The sequence below is a fragment of the Polypterus senegalus genome, chromosome 9, assembly GCF_016835505.1.
Source record: "Polypterus senegalus isolate Bchr_013 chromosome 9, ASM1683550v1, whole genome shotgun sequence".
In the NCBI taxonomy this organism is placed as follows: Eukaryota; Metazoa; Chordata; class Cladistia; order Polypteriformes; family Polypteridae; genus Polypterus; species Polypterus senegalus.
Genome location: NC_053162.1, coordinates 6,741,299 through 6,756,639, shown reverse-complemented (window position 1 = coordinate 6,756,639; position 15,341 = coordinate 6,741,299). Strand labels below are relative to the sequence as shown.

General features: G+C 42.9%; 1 protein-coding gene across 2 annotated transcripts in view; it reads right to left on the bottom strand.

The window, feature by feature from the left end:
• The window catches only part of gpsm1b (G protein signaling modulator 1b), a 213,297-nt gene that overhangs the window by 135,935 nt on the left and 62,021 nt on the right, over positions 1-15,341 (bottom strand). Inside the window, exons 2-3 of one of the 2 annotated variants that reach the window (XM_039762645.1) lie at positions 9,436-9,834; positions 6,617-6,838 (exon numbers count right to left, since the gene is read on the bottom strand). In XM_039762645.1, the coding sequence (XP_039618579.1) occupies positions 6,617-6,838; positions 9,436-9,599 (386 nt within the window). In that variant the 5' untranslated portion in view covers positions 9,600-9,834. The remainder of the gene's footprint in view (positions 1-6,616; positions 6,839-9,435; positions 9,835-15,341) is intronic. The other variant, XM_039762646.1, reaches the window with a different exon arrangement.

The window sequence follows — 15,341 nt, the reverse complement described above, 5'->3', positions numbered from 1 at the left end:
AGCCTGATGTTGACAAACTGGTAACTAACAAGAGATGCCAAGTGTCGGGACAAAAGAAATAAATCTCACACTGTAAGACTCCTACATAAGCAATGAATATAATATAATAATATAAGGACCTAGCTAAGAGGATAAGAGTCTAATTGTATGCTGTTGTACGGAGAGTGTATGGAAATAAATTGCTTTTCTTTAAACTTTAAATGTTACATTTTTTCAAGTTTTCATGATTACATCTTGCCTGAAGAAGCGGCCTGAGTTGCCTCGAAAGCTTGCATATTGTAATCTTTTTAGTTAGCTAATAAAAGGTGTCATTCTGCTTGGCCTTTCTCTACAGTATTGGAAAGAAAGCTTTGTACAATATTAAAATAGTATTTGTTACAGTGCGGCCTGCTGACGCACATATGCAGTCGACGCGTCCCACCAATGGTAGTGAGTTTGACATGCCTGGGTTACACGGCAATTTGGTTAAATGCTTACCAATAGACTCTGCTGAAGCAGTTGGTGGTGATGGTGCGGAAGATGAAAACATCAACTTACAATATCACGTAGAATATCTACAACCGTTAACACCATCTGGTCTTCCACCGCACGAATTACTGTTGAAAGAAGGCCGTATTGTAATGTTATTGCGTAATTTATGTCTGAGTGATGGGCTATACAATAGGACAAGATTAGTTATATTCAAAATTGGTCGAACAATTCTGACATGTAAAAATTTAACAGGTAATGTAGTACATGGATAACCATTAGACACCAAAGAAGATCTTGATATGTCATTCGTATTAAAACGTTTACCGTTTCCCGTTAGAATAGCTATGAAAATTAAAAAAATCACAGGGACAAACATTCGAAAAAGTCGGTTTATTTATTAGAGAGAAAGAAATGAAATTCAGTCACGGGCAGTTATATGTTGCATTGTCACGATGAAAGTCCAAACACAGAATCAAAATTCAGCGCGATATTGACGAAAATGTAATAAAAAAAATTCTTTTTACTGAGGCGGCACGGTGGCGCAGTGGGTAGCGCTGCTGCTTCGCAGTTAGGAGTCCTGGATTCGTGTCCCGGGTCCTCCCTGCGTGGAGTTTGCATGTTCTCCCCGTGTGCGCGTGGGTTTCCTCCCAAGACATGCAGGTTAGGTGCATTGGCAATCCTAAATTGTTCCTTGTGTGTGCTTGGTGTGTGGATGTGTGCCCTGCGGTTAGCTGGCACCCTGCCCGGGGTTTGTTTCCTGCCTTGCGCCCTGTGTTGGCTGGGATTGGCTCCAGCAGACCCCCGTGACCCTGTAGTTAGGATATAGCGGGTTGGATAATGGACGGGTGGATGGATGGATGTATTTACTGAAGTTTAAAAAGTATTTGCATGTTTATTTCAAAGCCAAACAGAATGAAATCGTATTCTGCAACAGATACCTCTAACGCAACATGAAACCTAATTTTCTTTCAGTTTATTACTTTTCACTATTTTTTTTACTATGGTTAATTACTCACTGTAATGTAAAATAGTTAGGTCTATTATGCATATGTAACAATTCCCATGAAAATAACAATCTGTTTAAATTGTACATCAGCACCCCATACGTGAGTGGCAAAAACCGCAAAGAGGCAAGTGAGTAGCACCCGCCCGGGGGTTGACAATAGAAGCAAGCAGGGGGCAGAGCCTCCTAGTTTTTACTTTATTTTCATTATAACTTCTTTGTTCTTTTATTTTATTGTAGAGCACTTTGTGATGCCCGTGTGTAGAAAGCGATTTGTAAATAAATGCGACTTACTTACTTACAATGCAGCTCATTGTCGCATGTCTAGAAGCGGTGGTAGCAGTCCATGATCCTGGGACGACCTGTCAAATAAGACACACAGCGGCCGCTTCTCCAGGGGGGAATCTTCAAAAGGCTGACTGGCTTTTTAATTGTTGTGCCACGATATAAACGGTGCGCCCTACCATTTCTTGTCTGGGTCACTGGGACACTTCCAGTAATAAAACTAACAGGTAGCCTTCCACTTGTCTGCCCTTTCCTGCTCTTTAACCATTCGCTCCCCTCTCAACCCTCTTTCTAGGGAGGTGCTCACAAAGACTCCGCCCCCAACACCCCATGCAACAGCGAGATACACAATCCCACATTATATTGATATTGTGACGTAACAATAATGCCTAATCACACATGTGGTGATTTAAATCAAATCTGTGACCTCTTGGGCACGGCCATCAGCAGTGTGTCTGTCTGTGGCGAGAGTGGCGACTTCAGCAGTGACATTCCTGTCTCTGGTGACAATATGTTGCACTCTACTAATATTTCTACTTTTTTGTATTCATAGTATAGGAATCGTAAGAAAATTCAACCTCGAGATTTTGAATGAATCTTGACATTTTACACCTTTCCGAGTCTGAAAATATAATTTTGTCTGTGTGAGAGAGTGCAATGACATTCATGTCTCCTGTGACTCTTCCTATGAAGTCAGTAGACAGACTGGGAGCAGCAGTGTGTCTGTCTGTGGAGAGAGAGTGTCGACCTCGTCGAGGGGTTTACTTACCTTGGCAGTGACATTCATGTGACTCTTCCTGTGAACTCAATAAACGGATTGGGAGAGCACTGGGGGTCATGAGGTCGCTGGAAAGGGGTGTGTGGCGCTCCCGATATCACTACAAAAGGACGTAGGTCCAAGTCTTTAGAGTCCCCTGTTTGTGAGACATGGACACTATCCAGTGACCTGAGATGAAGACTGGACTCCTGTGTCTTTTTGGAGAATCCTTGGGTGTCCCGCTGGTTTGACTTTGTGTTGCTCATGGAGACCCGAATGAGGCACATGACCTGCATTGTGAGGGAGAGTCAGTTACGGCACTACGGCCATGTGGCGAGATTACCCAAGGGTTATCTGGCTAATAGGATCTTCATCGTTGAGTGGCTGGACCAGGCCAACAGGGAAATTGTATTGACCCCCTTTTTTTTTTTTTTTTTTGACACCCACTGCACGCCCAACCAACCCAGAAAGGGGTCTTTCTCTTTGAACTGCCTTTCCCAAGGTTTCTTCCATTTTTTCCCCCTTTTTTTGGGAGTTTTTCCTTGCCATTTTAGAGAAACAAGGCTGGGGGTGTGTCAAGAAGCAGGACCTGTTAAAGCCCATTGTGTGATTTTGGACTATGCAAAAATAAATTGTATTGTATTGTATTGTACTGGTTTGTTTCCTGCCTTTCTCATAATATGTTTGTTATAATATTAATTTAATGTCACTGTCTCTATGCTCACTGGTATGGCCTTATTCATAAAGGCAGACCAAATATGGCACACAGGGGCTCAGCATTTAGAATTGCCAACCAAGCATTGGATTAGATAGCCAAAAACAACTGGAGGATTGTATAGTCAGCTTAAACACAGAACAGTATTTCTGTCCTCTGTCAGTACAAAATCTTCTTTCCTTGTTGGGAGAATGAGAACCGGCATGTAGGCATTATGTTATTTCTGTATTTTGTGGAGGAGGAGTTCAGTCCCTACCTGCCCTTGTTGGGAGACAGAAAAGACCAGCAAGTGAAACAGACCGTATTAAAAGGCTTGGACAACAGGCAAACCCTTGGAAGCTTTGTCGGATCTCTGTCCGAAAATCCTCTCACCGTAGGGAACGACAAAACGGCAGACTGCATAGATCCAGATTCCCACCAGCATAAAAGTCTGTCATGTGCTTCCCGTCTGTAACCGCATCAACCATCAGTAAATGTTAGCTAAAGTATATGTTTCTCATGTGATTCTTATACCGTCGTAATCACGATGGGAGGGCTATCGCCTTTTCTGTCATATTACTATATTGTTTAGTTGCCTAATGTGCCGCAATTTCAAAAGAACACATTTCCAGGGAGCTAATGCCTCCAAAGGAAACAGCCTTGCGCCCTGTGTTGGCTATGATTGGCTCCAGCAGACCCCCATGAACCTGTAGTTGGGATATAGCGGTTTGGATAATGGATGGATGGATGTATTTTACTGTAAAGTCCCTGTTGGTGTAATGGCCAGGCGTCCCAATACTGTTGTCCATATAGTGTATGTCACCTTTATCTGTAGACAGAGGCACTTCAGTTGGGTTTGAAGGACAGGAAAGTATAAAAGCCAAGACACCAGATAGTCGGGGCAAAAAAAAAAAATGAGAGGCACTTGTACAGGAATGCCCAGTGGGGCAACAGATTGACTTTGTTCTTGTACAAACCGGATTCCAAAAAAGTTGGGACACTATACAGATCGTGAATAAAAACTGAATGCAATGATGTGGAGGTGCCAACTTCTAATATTTTATTCAGAATAGAACATAAATCACGGAACAAAAGTTTAAACTGAGAAAATGTATCATTTTAAGGGAAAAATATGTTGATTCAGAATTTCATGGTGTCAACTAATCCAAAAAAAGTTGGGACAAGGCCATTTCCACCACTGTGTGGCATCTCCCCTTTTTCTTACAACACTCAACAGACGTCTGGGGACCGAGGAGACCAGTTTCTCAAGTTTAGAAATAGGAATGCTCTCCCATTCTTGTCTAATACAGGCCTCTAACTGTTCAATCGTCTTGGGCCTTCTTTGTCGCACCTTCCTCTTTATGATGCGCCAAATGTTCTCTATAGGTGAAAGATCTGGACTGCAGACTGGCCATTTCAGTACCCGGATCCTTCTCCTACGCAGCCATGATGTTGTGATTGATGCAGAATGTGGTCTGGCATTATCTTGTTGAAAAATGCACGGTCTTCCCTGAAAGAGATGACGCCTGGATGGGAGCATATGTTGTTCTAGAACCTGAATATATTTTTCTGCATTGATGGTGCCTTTCCAGACATGCAAGCTGCCCATGCCACACGCACTCATGCAACCCCATACCATCAGAGATGCAGGCTTCTGAACTGAGCGTTGATAACAACTTGGGTTGTCCTTGTCCTCTTTGGTCCGGATGACATGGCGCCCCAGATTTCCAAAAAGAACTTGAATCGTGACTGTCTGACCACAGAACAGTCTTCCATTTTGCCACACTCCATTTTAAATGATCCCTGGCCCAGTGACAACGCCTGAGCTTGTGGATCTTGCTTAGAAATGGCTTCTTCTTTGCACTGTAGAGTTTCAGCTGGCAACGGCGGATGGCACGGTGGATTGTGTTCACTGACAATGGTTTCTGGAAGTATTCCTGAGCCCATTCTGTGATTTCCTTTACAGTAGCATTCCTGTTTGTGGTGCAGTGTCGTTTAACGGCCGGAGATCACGGGCATCCAGTATGGTTTTACGGCCTTGACCCTTACGCACAGAGATTGTTCCAGATTCTCTGAATCTTCGGATGATGTTATGCACAGTTGATGATGATAGATGCAAAGTCTTTGCAATTTTTCGCTGGGTAACACCTTTCTGATATTGCTCCACTATCTTTCTGCGCAACATTGTGGGAATTGGTGATCCTCTACCCAGCTTGGCTTCTGAGAGACGCTGCCACTCTGAGAAGCTCTTTTCATACCCAATCATGTTGCCAATTGACCTAATTACTGTTTATTGGTCTTCCAGCTCTTCGTTATGCTCAAATTTACTTTTTCCAGCCTCTTATTGCTACTTGTCCCAACTTTTTTGGGATTTGTTGACACCGTGAAATTTTGAATCAACATATTTTTCCTTTAAAATGATACATTTACTCGGATTAAACGTTTGATCTGTCATCTACGTTCTATTACAAATAAAACATTGACATTTGCCATCTCCACATCATTGCATTCAGTTTTTATTCACAATTTGTTTAGTGTCCCAACTTTTTTGGAATCTGGTTTGTAATTTCATTCAATAATTTGCTTTCCCCTTGAGGGTATCCTTTGTGTGTTTTAGTTTCAAAAAGCATTTCTCTTGCCAGTACAGGCTCCGCAGTTTAGTAAGGTCTTTATGGTGTGATCTGTAAGAGTCATTGCAGCCCTCCAAACACCAGACACAACCTCAAAGACACGAGTCCAATATAGTTGCACAAGCCACCACTTAACTCTCTCTATCTCTGTCACTCTCTTGTCCTCTACTCCTCCCAGGTGACCTTAGCACGTCCTCCAACTCCAACTCGCCTGGGTAAGGCACAGCGGCTCCCTTTATCTTGACCCAGGAGTGCCTCCAGTGCTAGCACATGATCTGTCCAGAGTGCTTCTGGGTCAAAAAGAAGTCCCACAAAGTAGGGTTCACTAATCTCTGCTCCATCCCTCTTGCAGCCTTCATGGAACCCAACAGGACTGCTCCTTGGGACTACAGCTCCCAGCATGCCCTGCAGGTGTCATAACTCTGGGATGCTGCTGTCTAGCGTATCAGGGATAGTCTGATCAGGTTTACTTCTGCTCTGTTACCATTTATATTTGCCTCTTGACCAGGTCAGGGACTTGAACCTGTCCCAGCAGGGATGCCAGCATATCCAGTTGTCTAACAAAGGCAGGGAACATCCTTTATTTTTTCCTACTTGGTACACTGAAATCTATCCTTGCAGGGACACCAGTCCTTGTTTGCTGTCCATTACAAAGGATAATGCAGCATAATAGAGCACAATATCAGACAGAACAAAGGTGATTATCAGCCTGGCATGGGGGTAAGGTAAAGAAAGATTTGTATTCTTGAGCCAGTAGCAAGAAAAAACATCCATACCTGGCCAGCATGAGGTCATGGCGATGGTACTCCAAGGCTTTGGCATATTCTTTCAGGTAGAAGTAGGCATTGCCCAGTTGGCTGTAGATGGCGCTCAGCGTCTTCAAGTCTTCTGTACCAACCTGGACCGCTGCCTCAAAGAAGGCTGTGCCCCCCTTAAAGTCTCCGCATTTGCACAGGCGTTCTCCTTCCAGCGCCAGCTCCAGACAGGACGCCTCCATCCTGAAACACAAAAAGCGACCAATCAGGATAGCGATTCTGATACTGGGCCTGACAGGCACCGTGCCCTCCATAAGGTTTGGGACACAAAGACACTTTTTTTTTTTGATTCCCCCCCCTGCTACAAATCACACAAGGGGAGACATTTCAGTCACACAGCACACTTTTTCTACACGGTCACCATATTTCAGGGCACAATAACATTTGAGACAATTGACATCCCGAGTGTTTGTGATTCCTCAGGTGGGTTTCATGGCTTCATAAGACACCTCAGGCTGCTTCTACCCTTTGGAGTCTGTAGCTGCCATTGTTCAACATGAGGACAAGAGCTGTGCCAATGAAAGTCAAAGAAGCCATCATGAGGCTGAAAAATGAGAAGAAAACCATTAGAGATATCAGTGAAACCTCAGGATGAGCGAAATCAACTGTCTGGAATATCATGAAGAAGAAAGAACACACTGGTGGGCTCAGTAATCACAAAGGGGCTGCTAGGCCAAGGAAGACCACTGCTGACGACAGAGAAATCCTCAAGAAAAAGCCTTCAACACCTTCAGTTAGGTCCATAAATATTTGGACAGAGACCACTTTTTTCTAATTTTGGTTCTGTACATCACCACAATGAATTTGAAATGAAACAACTCAGATGACGTTGAAGTGCAGACTTTCAGCTTTAATTCATTGGGTTGAACAAAACGATTACATAAAAATGTGAGGCAACTAAAACATTTTTTGAACACAATCCCTTCATTTCAGGGCTCAAAAGTAATCGGACAATTGACTCAAAGGCTATTTCATGGGCAGGTGTGTTCAAGTCCATCTCTATGTCTTATCAATTAAGCTAATAAAAGGCCTGGAGTTGATTTGAGGTGTGCTGCTTGCATGTGGAAGATTTTGCTGTGAACAGACAACATGCAGTCAAAGGAGCTCTCCATGCAGGTGAAAGAAGCCATCCTTAAGCTGCGAAAACAGAAAAAACCCATCTGAGAAATGGCTACAATATTACAGTGGCAAAATCTACAGTTTGGTACATCCTGAGAAAGAAAGCAAGCACTGGTGAACTCAGCAACAAAAAGACCTGGACGTCCACGGAAGACAACAGTGGTGGATGATCGCAGAATCATTTCCATGGTGAAGAGAAACCCCTTCACAACAGCCCACCAAGTGAACAACACTCTCCAGGGCTTGGTCGGCATATCGATATCCAAGTCTACCATAAAGAGAAGACTGCATGAAAGTAAATACAGAGGGTGCACTGCAAGGTGCCAGCCACTCATAAGCCTCAAGAATAGAAAGGCTAGATTGGACTTTGCTAAAGAACATCTAAAAAAGCCAGCACAGTTCTGGAAAACATTCTTTGGACAGATGAAACCAAGATCAACCTCTACCAGAATGATGGCAAGAAAAAGTATGGAGAAGGCGAACAGCTCATTATCCAAAGCATAGCACATCATCTGTAAAACACGGTGGAGTCAGGCAGTGTGATGGCTTGGGCGTGCATGGCTGCCAGTGGCACTGGGACACTAGTGTTTATTGATGATGTGACACAGGACAGAAGCAGCCGAATGAATTCTGAGGTGTTCAGAGACATACTGTCTGCTCAAATCCAGCTAAATGAGTCAAATTGATTGGGCGGCGTTTCATGATACAGATGGACAATGACCCAAAACATACAGCCAAAGCAACCCAGGAGTTTATTAAAGCAAAGAAGTGGAAAATTCTTGAATGGCCAAGTCAGTCACCTGATCGTAACCCAATTGAGCAGGCATTTCACTTGTTGAAGACTAAACAGACAGAAAGGCCCACAAACAAACAGCAACTGAAAGTAAAGGCCTGGCAGAGCATTAAAAAGGAGGAAACCCAGCATCTGGTGATGTCCATGAGTTCAAGACTTCAGGCTGGCATTGCCAGCAAAGGGTTTTCAACCAAGTATTAGAAATGAACATTTGATTTCCAGTTATTTAATTTGTCCAATTACTTTTGAGCCCCTGAAATGAAGGGATTGTGTTCAAAAAATGCTTTAGTTGCCTCACATTTTTATGCAATCGTTTTGTTCACCCCACTGAATTAAAGCTGAAAGTCTGCACTTCAACGTCATCGGAGTTGTTTCATTTAAAATTCATTGTGGTAATGTACAGAACCAAAATGAGAAAAAAGTTGTTATTTATGGACCTAACTGTATTTGACAGACCAGAAACAATCTTCAGGGGGCCGATGTGAGTGTGTCAGAGATGACTATCAGCAGAAGACTTTGTGAGCAGAAATACTGAGGACACACTGCAAGATGAACACCACAAAAACAAGATGGCCAGATTAGTTTGTTACAAATGATTAAAAAGAAACTGCGAGGGAGGGCGCCTTCTGGTGGACTGTGGTGGCTCTTGCACCCTGCCTGATGTTGCTCTGGCTGTCCATTAACAACTCAGTGTCATCAGGGTGTTAAATGAGCAAATCCATGTTTGTTCAACACGCCTGCCATTGCCTACAGAGCACCTACGTGACACTGAACGAGCGCAGACAGTGTCTTGCCATGGGATAAACGCATCCTTCATATTACAAATACAATATTATTTTCCTACAGTGAGTGAACCCTCCTTGGTTACCTGTTCTTCCGCAGGCTGTGAATCCTCTCCACGTAAAGTCCGAGCTCCGAGCGAAGAGGGCGTAGAGAAGAGCGCGGCCGGGGTCCCAGGTGGACCAGTTGGCACATGGCTTTCTCGGCCACGCTGAGTCCCGCTGCCCGGTGCTGCAGATGCACGGTGGACATTTTCAGGGAAAAAAGAATTTTAAAAAATAATGGCAGCAAAGACTCATCAGTTGAAAATGAAGGACATTGTTGTGAAGTCCGCAAGGGATCCACGGAGGTCAAGCTTAGACATGAGGGACACAAAGTGGCCTTTCGGGAAAGATGGCTTCACCGCTTGTCAAAAAAAGGAAGGAGGCAGGAGAGGCAAAATTATAAGACGCTGGAGTCTGGGACCATAGCAGCAGATTCCACTGATCTGTCGAGTTTCATGAAAGGCAAGATGGAAAGGCACTATATAAGAGACTGACACATAGGAAAGGTATTGGAGACAGACAGATATATAGAGAGAAATGAAAGGTGCTATATTATACAGAAAAACAAATCATTTAAAGAGGTGCACCAAAATACACAATCAGATACGTTACATTTTGATTTCATTTCATGGAGAGATACTGCAGATAGCTAATATGTGATATTATGGTTAGAGAGACAATGCAGATAGGAATGAAAGGTGATATACAAGATAGCTGTGAAAGGCACTATATCATCTAAGACAGACAGAGAGAGGGAAAGGCCAATACAAGATGGACAGATAGAACAGATACAATGAAAGGTGCTAAATAACACACATGCAGATAGGTCATATTCTCCATTTCACAGATAAGATAGTGTGAGGGACGGACAGGAACTTTACCAAACCGAGGATGCCCTCAATGCGGAAAGACAGGAGGAGACACCCTGCAAAGGGTAAGATGGCCTGCAGTGCCCTGCATTCCCACCAGGCATCATGGGAACTTGGACCAGCCCTGTTGGGTTTCGTGGGTGCCTCCAGGGGGTGCTGTAGGGACAAGCGAGCCTTACTTTATGGGGCGCGCCAACCTTACTTGGAAGTGCTCCTGGGCAAAGTCTTTGGAACAATGGAAGTATTTTCAGAAAGTACACAAAAGGAATCTGCCTGCCTCAACTCCAAGAGCCAGAGTCGGGAGGAGCAGAGGAGGCAGTGACAGAGAGAGCAAGAAGAAGAAGAGGAAGAAGATGAAGACAGAGTATTATTGTGCTTTGTAACTGTGGTTGTGGGTGGGAAAAGATTATTTGAAGAAAAAATGTTCTTGTGTACTGTGACGTGTGTTTGGTGAGATGTAGACAGATAGATAGATAGATAGATAGATAGATAGATAGATAGATAGATAGATAGATAGATAGATAGATAGATAGATAGATAGATAGATAAGGCACTATATAATAGATAGATAGATAGATAGATAGATAGATAGATAGATAGATAGATAGATAGATAAGGCACTATATAATAGATAGATAGATAGTACAGAAAAGCAAAAACATTTAAAAAGACATCTTTAAAGAGGTGCTAATTATATATACATTTAGATTTATTGATAGAAAGATAGCAAATGTGCTATATAATGGTTAGATAGACAATGTAGATAGAAATGAGAGGTGATTTATAAGATAGATGTGACACTACATGATACAGACAATGACACAGAGAGAGAGGAAAGGGCTAATAAAAGACTAATAGATATTACAGATAGTAAAAAAAGGTGCTATATAATAGATACAGAATGCTCCTTTATAAACCAAATAACTAAAAAATGATTATGAAAGGTGCTATGTAACACATTCAGATAAGCACTGATTTTAACTTCGCAAATAGACAGATAGATAGATGTGAAATGCACTATGTAATAGATATGAAGGCTGCTATACGATACAGAAAAACAAATACTTAAAAGATACCCTTCAAAAGGTGCTATATTATACACATTTAGGTAGTTAATATTTATTTTAATTTCATGGGTGGAAAAATAGAAATGTGCAATAAAATATACAGACAGATACTGTAAATAGAAATGAAAAGTGCTAAAAAAGATACTGTATATTTAGGCATGTCTGTATAGGATTTGATACATCCATTTAAAGCAGTTTAGACCAAGTATAGGAAAAATATTTTAGACATATACATGTATGTATATATGTTATATAAATATATCATTATAAATATATTTATATATACAAATTATATATATATATATATATATATATACACACTGTATATATATATATATATATATATATATATATATATATATATATAAAAGAGAGAGAGAGAGATTTATCTATTTGTCATAGACAGATAACTGTAGCTGTCTCTAATAGATAGACAGACAGACAGACAGACAGACAGACAGAGATACCTGCAGCTCGACAGTCACATAAAGCGCTCGGCTGGTGGTCAAGTTCTTTTCCAATCCACCCAACTACATTTTATTCCTCAGTTTACTTTCCTAATTTTCAGCCACACGTGTGTTTCCGCGTCATGAACTTGTTATGGCCTCCTTTACAAGTGTAAATAAAAAAAAGCAGAGATCCAATTCCCCCGAGGATGCCAAAGGATATCCTGTTTGTGGGCGTAAGTTGGTTGGTCCTCCAGGAGAACAAAACATCCTCAGCTCTTGCTTTGTTACTCCTTCCTCTTCTTGGATTTGAGGGTCACCTCACCTCACTACTCATTTCATGCTTTAACACGCCAGTCAGAACTTCTGGGTTTTGTGGTTGAGTTCCCACTTGAAATTCTGTACAAAGGTTCTTCTTGGTCCTTAAGATGTGTGCTCGCTTACATCTCCGAGAGTCAAATGAAAGTGCCATCTGTCTTCCTGGCTGCTAATACTTTTAAGAGCTTTCTGATCCCGTCTAATTCTGTAAAATGCAAGTCTCAGCAGACATCTGGGCTGCTGTCCCATCCTGGTCCTTTAATGCCACACAAGTCCGATCGACGGCCATTACACAGCCTGCAGTTCAGTTCAGGGCTCCTTATGATGTGCTTCTATTGTGAAGTGCAGTCAGCCTCATGTGACAGAAGGTGGCATTCATGCCTCGCGGCTCTTGCACCCTGATTCAGTCCCTGGCTATCTTCTTATTGTGTGTCTATATGACTCAAAGGTGTGTTGTAAGATGTCACACACATGTGAATAGGAGGCAGCTGAAGAGCTTGCAGATGAATGGTAATGCATCTGCCCAGGGGGTGGCGGGGTGCACTGACACTTTAAGTTCCCTGCAGACCTTTCCTGGGAAATCCCACCAGCAGCCACCGCCTCGACTCGGGAACCCCCACTTCCAGTCCCAGCCCTGAGGACGACATCACTTCCCCCAGACTTCCTATAAAGCTTCACACCTTTTCACTGGAATTCAGTTCTGCTTTGGACTTGGTCTTGTAAACTTGACTAAAACTAAAAAGCATTTTACTTTGCAGCCAGGACATGGAATTATACGGGTGGCTGCCCCAAAATTTGCCATGTCTCTTGTCCCTTCTTATTACAAAGGTTAACTCTAGGGAATGCGCCCCCTGCTGATCAGTCCTATTTTCTCCTCAAAAAGGACTGCAATGGACTGGCACAGGAGCACAGCAGGTAAAATTAGCACCTGTAATAAGTTTATATATTTAATATGTCACTGTGTTCTGCACAAAAAATATTTTTTATAAGTCTGCTTCTTCTGACATGTACAGCTAACACAAGGCCAGATTTAGCACATCATTTAGAACTGCTAGGCAAGCATTAGAAGACACGAAAGGGACAACTGTGAAATGGGCCTTGTACTATTTCTGTGTGTCAGAGTCAGTATGACATTGGATCTTCTTTTCCTTGTTTGGAATGGCATGATTTACCTAAGGGGGGCCTGCACATGAAAAAAAAAAAAACAGTATAAAACCTTGGAACATTGCCCGGCACACCTTTGAAGCCGACGGACGGATGGGAGATAACGTCATCCGATCCGGAAAATCCTTCCTGCGCATCAACGCAAATGGCAGACTGTATACATGGGGCCTCCACTTCAGCGAAAAGTCTTGCTATGGCTTCCTTTGTCTGTTATGGCGCGTAAATCGACATTAAAGAAGTTATTTCTCCTATGTGATTTCTTACCACTGTATCACTAAGGAAGGGCAATGGTCTCTTTATAATATATCTATATAGTTTCAGGTTACTTAAGATGACGCAATTAAAAAAACATATTCCAACCAGGGAGCTAGCGCCCCCTAGAGGAAAACAGCACCTCACAAATCCTGTGTCACACAATGGTTTGGTGCTTTGTACACAAGTGTGTTATTGTACGGTAACCAACTCATTGTATTCATTCTTATTTTATGGTTGTTTTTCCATCCATCCAATATCCAACCCGCTATATCCTAACTACAGAGTCACGGGGTCCTGCTGGAGCCAATCTCAGCCAACACAGGGCGCAAGGCAGGAGTTTCCATGTTTTTGTGTTACTTTGATTAGATTTATTCATTTGTTATTTGTCTCTTTAAATCTGCTGCTATTACCTCTTCTTTGTGGGTGGAGCCACAGGAGGTGGAGCCACCCTTATGTCACTGCTGTTGGCTCCTCCTTTTGGCCAGAAAGAGAAAGTCCAGAAAGTGGAGCATTGAGTTGGGATTGGAGTCTTTTTCTGAGCACTGAGACACAGCTGGAGGTGGCTGAGTCAAAGATGTGAAGATTGGCATTGGGTGTGACGAGGATGGACAGGATTAGAAATTAGAGGGTCAGCTCAATTTGGACAGATGGGAGACAAAGTCAGAGAGGCGACATTGTGTTGTTTTGGACATGTGCAGAGGAGAGATACTGGGTATACTGGGAGAAGGGTACTAAGGATACAGCTGCCGGGTAAGAGGAAGGCCTAAGAGAAGGTTTATGGATGTGGTGAAAGAGGACATGCAGGTGATGGGTGTGACAGAACAAGAAGAGATGGAAAAAGACGATCCGCTGTGGTGACCTCTTAACAGGAGCAGCCACAAGAAGAAGAAGAAGAAGACTATGATTTGGTTATGGTTTGTGGATTTTCTTGCCTGGTTATTAGATTTCCCTTGCATTCAGTGTGGTGCAGTGGTTAAGGATTTAGACTTCAAACACTGAAGTTGGGGTTTCAAATTCAGGCACTGATACTGTGTGACCATGACGATATCACTTCACCTGCCTGTGCTTAAATTAGAAAAGCAAAAGAAACAGAATCAATTGTATCTCTCAAATGTTTCAAGTCTTGTCAGGGTCAAATCCTGACCCTGCAATCCTGAGCAGGGTCACAGGGGAGCCAGAGCCTATACCAGTAGGTGCAGGGCACAAGACACGAACGATCCCTGGGGCGGGTGCCAGTCCATCACGCTGTGAATGAACACACACAGCCCGACCAATTTTGACATGACAGCTGATCCTCTGGCTAGGATGGTGGATATCTCAGGGTCCGTGGTTCTTCAGGCTGATCCTCCAATTAGCTGTGAACCCCCCAGTCTCACTGAGATGGCACAGGTGGTGAACCAGCTGAGGGGAGGAAAGGCTGCGGGGATCTGTGGTATGCGGGGTGAACTTCTCCCAGCTGGTGGTCCTCCTGGCATTGCAAGCAATCTTTGCTTCTATTTGGGAGACGGGCATCATTCCAACAGACTGAAAAACAGGACAAGGAAAGGGAAGGGTGATGCCCAGTGGGGGCTGGGTGGTCTCGTGGCCTTGGAACCCCTGCAGATCTTGTTTTTCTTTTTGTCTCCCTGGCCATCGGACCTAACTTTATTCTTCGTTACTTAGTATTTACTAATCTTATTTTTTTTTATAAACTTTTTCTTTCTTCATCTTGTATAGCACTTTGAGCAGCACCACTTGAATGAAAATATGCTATAGAAATAAATGTTGTTGTTGTTGTTGTTGACCGCCTGGATTGTGGCAACTACAGAGGGATAACCTTGCTCTCGGTGCC